We start from the raw sequence: 10711 nt of genomic DNA, 5'->3' as shown, positions 1-10711 counted from the left end.
TTCCTTCCTTCCTTCCTTCCTTCCTTCCTTCCTTCCTTCCTTCCTTCCTTCCTTCCTTCTTTCCTTCCTCCTTGCCTCCCTCCCCTCCTTTTCTTCCTTTCTTACCTCACTCCCTCCTTCCCTCTTTCTCTTCCTCTTTCCTTTATTTTTCAGAGACAGGGTCTTACTCTGTTACTTAGGCTGGAGTGCAGTGATGAGACCATAGCTTACTGTAACCTCAAATTTGTAGGCTCAAGTGATCCTTCTGCCTCAGCCTCCCATGTAGCTGGGACTTTTTAGGTAGACATCACCATAACCGGCTAATTTTTTTTTTTTTTGGAGACAGAGTTTCACTCTTTTTGCCCAGGCTGGAGTGCAATGGTGCCATCTTGGCTCACTGCAACCTCCGCCTCCCAGGTGCTAGCAATTGTCCTGCCTCAGCCTCCCTAGTAGCTGGGATTACAGGCACCTGCCACCATGCCCAGCTAATTTGTTTGTATTTTTAGTAGAGACGAGGTTTCACTATGTTGGCCAGGCTGGTCTCGAACTTCTGACCTCAGGCGATCCACCTGCCTCAGCCTCGCAAATGGCTAATCAAAAAAAATTTTTTATAGAGACAGGGTCTCACTGTGTTGCCCAGGCTGGTCTCAAACTCCTGAGCTCAAGTGATCCACCCACTTTGGGTGCTGGGATTACAGGCAAGAGCCACCACACCTGGCCTCAATGCCTTTCAACAGGCAAATGAAGAGGAGCCCTATCACCATCTTAATCTCTTGGGAGAGACAAGGACAGGGGAGAGCTACCAAATGATGGCCATTACTCTGGTGACCTTGCACATTAAGGAGGTGTTTGGACATGCAACCTCTCCCTGTCATTCTAAAGGCTTTTAGATTGCTGCTTGTGAGAGAGTTCTGAAATCTATTAGACGACAGCAGGAGCCCCTTCCTGGTTTGTTTTGTTTTCTTTACATCCTTAGGGTGTGATCAATTAAAGGAACTAGAGATTAAGGGTTGTGATCATTCAAGACTTCCACTCTGAATATTTAGCATCCTGGAGTAGTTTTCCTTGCAGTAGAACTTTACATCTATAACAGCAGCCACAAGCAAAACAATAACAGACTTTCCATGAGAAACAGAAAAGACTGGGTTGCAGTGCTCTTACATCTTCTTTCAACATTAGTGCTAGAACAGAGTCTGACATAACTCTTTTTCAAATGCCAATAAGATCATGTAATATTTGGACAATAAGATCATGTAATATTTTGTCATGTCAGTAAGTCAATTTAAAATGCACAGATTTTGATAAACAGAGGAGAAAAAAAGTGTATGAATCTACTATGATCTGGCATTGGGTAATATGCTTTCCTGTTATTAAATGCAAGCCTCAGGACAGTCTCCCATATTCTCATCTTACAGATGAAGACACCAGTGCTTTATAAGACTTGCCCGAGTGCCAGATGCCGTGGCTCAAGCCTGTAATCTCAGCACTTTGGGAGGCCAAGACGGGCGGATCACGAGGTCAGGAGATCGAGATCATCCTGGCTAACACGGTGAAACCCCATGTCTATTAAAAAATACAAAAAACTAGCCAGGCGAGGTGGCAGGCGCCTGTAGTCCCAGCTACTCAGGAGGCTGAGGCAGAATGGCGTAAACCCAGGAGGCCAAGCTTGCAGTGAGCTGAGATCCGGCCACTGCACTCCAGCCTGGGCGACAGAGCGAGACTCCGTCTCAAAAGAAAAAAAAAAGACTTGCCCAAGAGACATTACCACTTTGAGTGTGCTGATGAATACTGAAAGCCCCTTCTCCAAATCCTTTAATTGCCATTCTAGACACTGGCAAACTAGTTGAATACACTCTTCCTTGGTGATGGTGAGAAGGTACCTCTACAAAGGTAGGAACCCCCAGGTCCCTGGCAGGGAAGTGGAAGAAGGATTTGTGGTGAAGAGCATTCAACCACCAGATTTCCAACAGCATATCCCGGTTGCAAAGTCTTATCTCTTCCAAGTGTTATCTAACTTGAAGGGAAACGCTAGTCCTCCTTGCTCTGCATGAGGTCAATTTGTAAAATGCGCCAAGTCAGCCAACAGCCTTCCAGGCGAGTTCCCACTGAACACAGGCTGAATACCAGTCCCAAGCAACAGGGAAAATTAACTTGAATGACTGCTCTGTGTTTATAAGGTTGCCTAAGCTAATGTTCTGTGTTATCTGTCTGTAGCATGATTTAAATATTTGCAGAAGTTAGAGACAGGAAAAAAAGTATCAGTTCACAAATCTACTTTTTCACTTTGTTCTATGATTATTATCTATTGAACAGATAGAAAGTTACAATTTTCCCCTCTAGTTACTTCTGAGGGAGCTTCTTCCTGAATCTGATAAGAGTCAGGCCTATATTCTAAGCAGCAATGTACATCTCAATCTGAGCAAAGTAAATTCCCTCTGGATCAGACACCCAGCTGCTTAATGTCTCAGGCTTACTCACAAGAGATCTGAGAGTAGTGTGTGAGTAATTCCTTTAGAACCAGAGACCCTACACACATACCGTTGGTTTTGTAGACTAGAACATTGCTTTAAAAAAACAACAATAATAGGCTGGGCACGGTGGTTCATGCCTGTAATCCCAGCACTTTGGGAAGCCAAGGTGGATCTCTTGAGCCCAGGAGACCAGTCTGGGCAATACAGTGAGACCCTATCTCATTAAATAAATACATAAATAAATTGAAAAACAAAAAGCAACAATAATAAAAGGCAAGCTTATTCTGTTTAATGCAAAGAACACGCCCTCCTTGTGATGCATTCAATCACTGACTCTTAAAAACATAGCTTGACGTTTTGGTCTTTTAAAAATTTTTTTATTTTTTTAGGTTTTTAAAAAAATTATTTCAACTTTTATTTTAGATTCGGGGTTATATATGCAAGTTTGGATAATTTTATTTTTAAGGGTAATTGTTGGCAAGAGTTCAACTATTAGTTGTGAGGGTCATAATTTTAATGTGTGGCCCACACAGAAAGGGTGCTACCAACACACTTTGTATACATTTTTCCTAGATACAGGGCATGAGCAGTCTTAGCAGAGACAGGCAGAATCTGATATTAGGGGGAGTGTTAATAAAAAATAATCTTAATATTTTGAGGGGGTTGTGGCAGTGGAACACTGAGCTGCTTGTTTTCATTCTGGTCCCTTGTTCTGATATTTCCCCCTTTTGATCATTCTTCCTCCATGTCTCCTACACATTTCCAGGCCCTTCTGTTTTTCCTGCCCTCATAACTGTGCATCTGGACCATTGCAGAGAGATTTCAAGGTACCCCACCTGCTGTGTCAGTCCCTCTGACTGTCCTGCTGGCCACTACCTGTTAATCTTCCTGGAGTGGAGTCCTGATCCTGTCATTCCCTTTTCTAAAGAGCCCCCACGGCTTCTGTGGCTTCCAGCACAGTCCACGCTCTCAGCCTGTGATCCAGCCTCCCTTCCCTGTCTTCCCCTCCGCTTTTCTCCTTGTAAGCTCCCTGTTGTGGTGAAACCGAATGACTGTTCTCTGGGTGCACCCGCAGAATTCCATGCCTCTGTGTCTTCACTCACAAAGTTCCTCTCTCAACCTGACTCAGCTCTTCGGCACCTCTTCTGGAAAATCTTTGCCCTTTGACTTCCCTAAGCTGAACTAATTTTTACTTCCTCTCAACCATCACCATTCATCTGTATAGATATATTTCTTTGAAATTATATTAGAGACCACATCATATTCATCTTTGTATCTATGGGTAGACAAAGAAATAGATGCTATAATAAAATTCTGTTTCCAGATGCCCAGAGGAATAACACTGGAAAACTAAACATCACTCTTCACTGAACCAGTGTGTCTCAAAGTGTTTTCCAAAAGCCACACCAGAGCTCAGGTGGAGCTCTGAGGCCCTCTGAGGCCCAGGGCTTGCTGCCTTCCCACAAGAGCACAGCCAACACAGTACACAGAACACTCTCTCGACACAGCCTCCGTCACTCCCCTCACCTCAGGGATTTGTCCACCCTGAGTTCAGAACTTCCCCAGAGTTACAGTCATACCCTGAAAGAGAACTAAATGCACATGATATATAAGACATTTAAACTCAAGTCCTGAAGAGACTAATTTCTTCCCCAGAGTAAATCTCTAATGAAGAAGGAAAAAGATAGCTATTGCAGAAGACACAGGTTAAGTTCTTTTTCCCCAAATGCATTTTTCTGAAAGTCACTGAACTCTATCAGAACCAACCTCTACAGACTTACAGTGACAAAAAAAAAAAAAAAAAAAAAAAAATGGCACTGACATAATATTTAACTGTCGCTTCCAAACTCAGTTATCAAGTGTTTCATAAATTTGACTAACTCATTAAAAATAAAAAATGTAGGAAGACAGTTTGGTCTGGTGGAGGGCCGTTTTGGAAGTCCAAGCCAGTCTCTCCACCTCACTGAGTGTTCTTGGATTAGTCCTTAACTTCTGTATGCCTCAGTTCCCGCCTCTGTAAAATTAGGATAATATTAGTACCCACCCCATAAGACTGAATAAGACTGAATGGATAATGTCTGTGAAACACTTAGCACAGAGCCTGCACTTAATAAGAACTAAACAATTATAGCAACGATAATAATAGCTATGACAGTGAAACTACTGAGAACAGAGGCTCTGTTTATGGAAAGAGGTAGATTAGTTGGTACTTAAACACTAAGATATTCAGACTAGCTTCTCTCTGGGAAAGAGCAGAAGCAGTTTATACCAGTCCTCTATGTAAGTGTTAGGTGTTATATAAAGACTATTGCAAACAGCACTCACAAGGCCAAGAATGGCTGGACAAGAGTGCACGGCACAGGTACAGTTTACTGCATGTGCACACACACACTCCTGGCACTGTGCAAGTTAGAGCCTGAGATGCTTCTAGGGGCTTTTAAAGATTCTGTGCTGCTCTAATTGTTTAGTTAGCTACAACTGAGTGACCATGTGTCCCAGATTGCCCCAGACATTCAAGGCTTAAGCTACTTGTCCCAGCATCATTATTAATAGCCCCTCTCATTCTCAAGGGGGCTCTGATTTTGGACAATAATGTGGATGATTACCCTATAAAACAAAACCATCCCTGTTTATGTAAACTTCCTTGTTTTCGAATCCAGTGGACGGTCTCCAAAAAACAATACTGATACATTTCTAAAGCTCTTGGTCACAGTCTGCAAAGGAGCCTGAGGACTATAGACAACTGGACATATGTTTGTAAACAGCTTCAAAGGGGAATGAATGTGGTTGAACACGGAGAACAGTACCAGCAATCAAGGGTTTGTATTTAATTTTTACAAGTAAAAGTAAACGTTGAAGAAAGAAAGCAAACCCTAACAATCTGAGATCATTTTTCCTTTATCTTTCACAACATGGAGGCACAAGAAGTCAACAACTTTTAACTTCTGAGAAGGCTTCCTGTGGATCAACTCAATCAATGTATCTAGGCTCCAGTCAGCCCCAACATGGGCTTTACTTATTAGAGAGATAAATAGCTTTGTGAGTTCACAACATGGTGAAAATGTTCTTAACAAAAACCACACACTCTTTAATTGGCTTCGAAGTTAGATGAAGAAATAAGTTTTAATATTGGCATTACATTGAATACTTTTCAAGAGTTCAGAAATGTTAGTCTGCTTAATCTCCCCTTAAGATCTCAGAAGCACGGCAAAGGGAATTATGTTTATGAAAACGTTAAAACTGATTTTTCCCAATGTAACAATAACCATGTATCCTTATGCATTGTAGTGTTGCCACTTTTTTCTTTATCTTTCGTCAGAACTTGTGTTTCTACAAATCAGACAGAAACCAGATTCAACAAACAGCTAAAAATTATTTACTCACATGCTTGGTTTAAAACATTCTGGTATCATACCACACCACACTGAAAAACATCACGACGTACTGTATGTAGTGGAACCAAATAAATACACTAAAGAGTATTTTCCAGTATTCGCTGTTACAAAATCATAACATCCCATGATACAAACAACGAGATTGTATAACGTCCCCACATCGTTTTTTCAGAACTAGCAAAAAAAAAAAAAAGGTGGAGAAACTCAGCAAAACAAAGTGGCGAGAAAAGTCGGGGGAGGGGCGGTAGAAGAGAAGGGGCGGAGAAACACGACACCGAGGCGGTGATATCACCCACAGCCAACGGCATGGAATTCAGAAAGTTAAGTGTCACCCAGCAATTTCGGTGCGGGCTCGCGGCGCGCCTGCACAGCGTGGCGGCTGCACCCCGGCGGAGCAGGAAGGGGGAGGGGGAGGCCTGACTGAGTTCGCTCGGGGGCAGCGGAGGGGAGGGCCGCCCGCTGGGACGGCGCGCGTTCGAGTCCCGGGTCGGGAGTCTTGTCAGTCGCCCGACAATGATTTCATCTTTTCGGAAGAGCTGCCGCCTGGGCCGTGGCTGCCACGTGCCCGGTCTGGCCCCGTGCGCTGCGCCCGGGGACCTACCCGGACGCGGCCGCGGCCGCAGCGGGGCTCAGAGACAGCAGAAGGAAAGGGCTGGCGGCCGGGAGGGGATCCGGGTGGCCAAAACTGGGCTAGGGGATTGCTCCGCGGAGTCCGCCGGCCTCAAGCGGCTGCCCTGCGGAGTGCACCCACCCTCCGCGCCCGAAGGAGGAAAGGCCAGAGCGCGGGGCAGGTTTCGCAACTCCGAGGGTGGATGCAGGCTGTGGCCGGGCGGGATGGAGCGGCCGTGCCTTTCCAGCGCCCCCGGCCTGGCAGAGCCCCATTCTCGGCCTGCGCCCCGCCGCGCAGTGCGCGCTCCCGGCGGCGTGACCGTGGCTGTCGGGCCCCCGCCCGAGCCGGGCAGCCGGCCACCCGTGTAAGGGACAGTGGCGGCCGCGGGGCCCGGCGCCGCGCCGCTTGCAGCCCGCCACTCCTTCCGCGCTCCGGGCCCTCTGCGCCTCCTCCCCCGGCCCTGGAGAAATGCTTGTACCTTCCACCGCCTCCTCCACCATCTCGTCGTCGCTATCCATGGCGGCTGGGGACCCTGCCCAGCTCGGGGCTGCGCGGCTGCCTCCCGTCCCTCCGGGTGCTCCTGGCTGCTGAGCGAGCTCTGGGGCTCGCGAGTTTGGAGGAGGAGGAGGAAGAGGAGGAGCAGTCGGGGCTGGCTCGCACTGCCTCCCCCTACAGCCCTTTCAATTCCTTGGCCTTCAGCTGCTGCGGCAGCAGCCGTCGTCCCCCCTCCCTTCGCCCACTTGCCCCTCGCCTCGGAGGCCCCGGTGTGCCGCCTTGGCCGCTGCAGCTGCTGCAACTTTCTCCTGTAATACCCCCTCTTTGTTATCGAGCAGCTGATCCGCTGACATCACCCAGCGCCGGTGCGCTCCCTCCCTCGCTGATTGACAGTTCCCTGTCCCTTTCCAGAAGTAAGGCTCCTTAAAACGAAAGGCGCTCCGGGGCCGAGCGTATTCCGCGTCCCAGCCAACCCGCCTCTGGCCCGTGAGCGTTTCTCCTTTGCTTAGGTGTGGCTTGGCGCGCCCCGAGCGCGCAACGCGGTCCCGGGCGCTGCGGGCTTCTTCCGGACACTTGGACCGCCCGTGGGGGCTCCGAGCTCCCGGCCTCCAGTTGTGCTGGGAGCAAGTTGAAAGTCCGCCGTGCACTGTCCGTGCCCCCTCGAGACAACCTCCAAAGTGCCAGGGAAGCTAAGGAAGCGTTTCTGACGCTCTGGCGCCTGGACTTCCTCTCACCCTCGCCCCCACATCACCCCGTTCGCCACCGGGAGCTGCACGAGTGCGACACGCACGGGAGCGCAGGTGTCCTCGCGGTCCCGCATCACATCCGCAAGCCGATTTCCCGAGCTCGGGGGCTGTTATCTGGCCCGGATTCCGCAGGATGGCGAGGTCCACCCCAGCGCCCCCACTCCCCGCCCTCCTTCGGGTCGCCAGGCCCTCGGGTGATTCAGAAATTCATCAAATCCAAATGGCAGCGGGCTCTCCGTCAGGCAGGAAACAAGCCGCACCGAAGGCTCGGCAGGTTCCTTCTCGCGGCTGTGGTAATTGAAAAGGAGCCGCCGAGTGGAGCTAACGTGGAAGGAAGGACCCTCCGTCTGGCGCGGCTCTTTCCCGCGCCTCCCGCCCTGTACGTGTGATGTCCCCAGCTGTCTCCCTGTTTCTCCAAGTGCCAACCACTTCACAGATTCAGGCGTCCTCAAGTGGAGAAAACCACTGGGCACCCGGCTTCCGGCCCAGCCACTTAGTGTCATTATGGCGCTGCCTCTTACAGGTGGCGGTAAAGGACGACTGTAAATAGCCGATTAAACAGATGCAAATGTACACAATGTACCGTGGAATTACCGGGTGCTACTCTGGGCACCTGCCAAGAACAGCTACTGCAGGGAGGGGAGGAGGGAGCAAAAAAAAAGTAGTTCCATTTTGCTTTCTGAACAATGAATGAGACTTTGGGGATTTCAAAATACTTCCAGCGCCCGGGAGACTGACTACTCCTTGTTTTTGGCTCTGTGCTTAAATGGTAGATATTTTTGTCAAGTATTGCCGGCTTGTTTCTTAAAGTCAGTTTTTCCTCTATGAAAAAGAGAACAATGCTAGGAACATTAGTACCACACACTTCCAGGAATTTCAGCCCCTTTGACTATTTTAGAAAGGGGAGGGCCCTGAACCAGAAGTTAGGAGACTTTGAGTCCTGGTGTTGCTCACCTGCAGAGGTGTCTTGGGAGCCCAGCCAGCCAGCCTGAATTCCTCCAGATTAGAGGCTTAGTCTACATTGACATAAGGTCCTTGGGGCTTAGGCTAGATCACTCAGGTTCTCTGGCTCAAGCAAGACACCCTCTCACTTAGTCTAGACCTCTCTGAAGTCTCTTGGCTTAGGTTTGACCTCCTTAAAGTCCTCCAGTGCAGATACTGGGAGTCCAAGGCTAAACAGAGAAGGTGTAGCTGCAGTGGAAGATGAAAGAGCCACTTTAGGTTACATCATTTTCAAACATGAACCACAGAAACAGGATTTTATATCTGATTTTTTAAAAGCTATCATTTACTGAGCTCGGTCACTCACTGGTTTTAAATTATATGATATTTTTTCTTATTTAACCTTTTTACATATCACCTCCTCCCTTGCATGTTACATTGGTGCACTAGAACATACCAGATACTCATCTTCCCCAGTTTCCAGTTGATTTTCAGGGGCGAATACAATGCTGAAAGCTAAAGAAAGCAGCTTTAAATACAATGCTGAAAGCTAAAGAAAGCTCTTAAAGTAAGAGAATGAAAAATACTTCATTCTCTTACTCAAAGGGAGTGAGGCAGGGTTGGGAGGCTGGAAGAAATCTCCTCTCCAGACGCACAGAAGACACAGGTTCGTGGTGGGTGGGTATGTGTGGGAGTGAAGGAGAGGGGGCGAATCATGTTGCAAGTGTCCAACTGTCCCCTTGGTGCTGTGAGGTTTTCCCAGCCTAAGCACCCAAACTGTCAAGCGCTCCCTTTCTATCTACTACCTTGAGAGCACCTGAAACGCTGCCGATGACCCCTGTCGGTGAAGCAGAGGTCCTCCGGACCTGCAAGAGGCAGGGACAGGAAGGGAGCAGGGTCTTTCTAGCAAAGTTAGTAGTGATGGGGGGTGGGGCATGTAAACTACCAGAGGACCTTTACCAGATCTGCACATGACTCAGGCAGCAGCAGGGACACAGTTCCATCCCTCTTCCCCCACCGTTCATTCCTGCTGGCTCTGGGCCCAAAGCTAGGGCAAAATGTTTTTATGACTCTCTTAAGATCCACTTGTACCTTTACAAATCATGTTGTGTATATTTCAAGTCTCCTTCTCTAGACGGACTGATTCTTATTTATGGTCCTAGAACACAACACAGTGCCTGGTACAGAATGTGGGTTAAGCATTGTCAGCAATGATTTTGCAGATAGGAATATTCTGTTTTATATAAACAGTGCTGAGTCTTTCTCACAGACTGGATTCTCCTCCTGTGTTTTGGCAAAGTGCTTTGTTTCAGTTCAAATCTGAAGAGCATTTCTGAGTTGTTCTACTTTCCCACATCGACTGGCCCCAAATCTGCTTCCATAGCATTCTTTCCCACAGTTTTCTTCATTGAGAGCTGATTTCATAAACTCTCTTTCTTATTGGCTTTCCACCAGTTTCCCCTGTCGTACTCTGTTCCCCCCAATGTGGTCATGGGCTAGAAAATCAATAAAACTCTTAATCACAAACAATGTGCAGCAGCAGCAGCAGCGGCAGCGGCAGCAGCAGCGGTGTGGCTCAGCTCTTAACTTGGCAGCTCCCAGTGAGACAGAACGAGCTCTACCAGGGAGGAACAGGACTGAACAGGACATCCAACATCTAGGCTGGGTGAGACTTGCTTTCATGTTCACACGGAGAGTGACTTTTTTTTTTTTTTTTTTTTTCCTGTCTCTGGTCTTGAATCAGGAGGAGAGGTGACTTTTCTAAGCTGCTCTGGCTTAGTTTCCATTGCCTCCAAGGCTATATTCCTTCTCTTCATACCCAGCTTGGGAAACATAAGTCCTTCTTCCACTGCAGCAAGCAGTCAAAATACTGAGTTAATTTTATTCATTCTACCACCCCTGTCTTTCCCTGGAGAAGGCTGGTGCTTACATACAAGACTGATATAACTTTTGCAATAAATATATTTTTACAAGCTTCTTGTATTTTATGCACCTTCCTACATTTAGCGGAAACAATTCTGTCAATTCGCTGCTATGCATGCTAAGCGAATTGTGAAACAACTAGTGAATGTG

General features: G+C 47.7%; 1 protein-coding gene across 2 annotated transcripts in view; it reads right to left on the bottom strand.

Moving 5' to 3' along the window:
• The window catches only part of SETD7 (SET domain containing 7, histone lysine methyltransferase), a 52248-nt gene extending 43980 nt beyond the window's left edge, over positions 1-8268 (bottom strand). For both annotated transcript variants that reach the window (XM_023225959.3, XM_023225958.3), the window contains exon 1: positions 6934-8268. In XM_023225959.3, the coding sequence (XP_023081727.1) occupies positions 6934-6973 (40 nt within the window). In that variant the 5' untranslated portion in view covers positions 6974-8268. The remainder of the gene's footprint in view (positions 1-6933) is intronic.
• Between the last annotated feature and the right edge of the window lie 2443 nt (positions 8269-10711).

Source organism: Piliocolobus tephrosceles, chromosome 3, assembly GCF_002776525.5.
Source record: "Piliocolobus tephrosceles isolate RC106 chromosome 3, ASM277652v3, whole genome shotgun sequence".
In the NCBI taxonomy this organism is placed as follows: Eukaryota; Metazoa; Chordata; class Mammalia; order Primates; family Cercopithecidae; genus Piliocolobus; species Piliocolobus tephrosceles.
The sequence above is the reverse complement of the archived record's forward strand: the minus strand, read 5'-3'. Positions and strand labels throughout refer to the sequence as shown.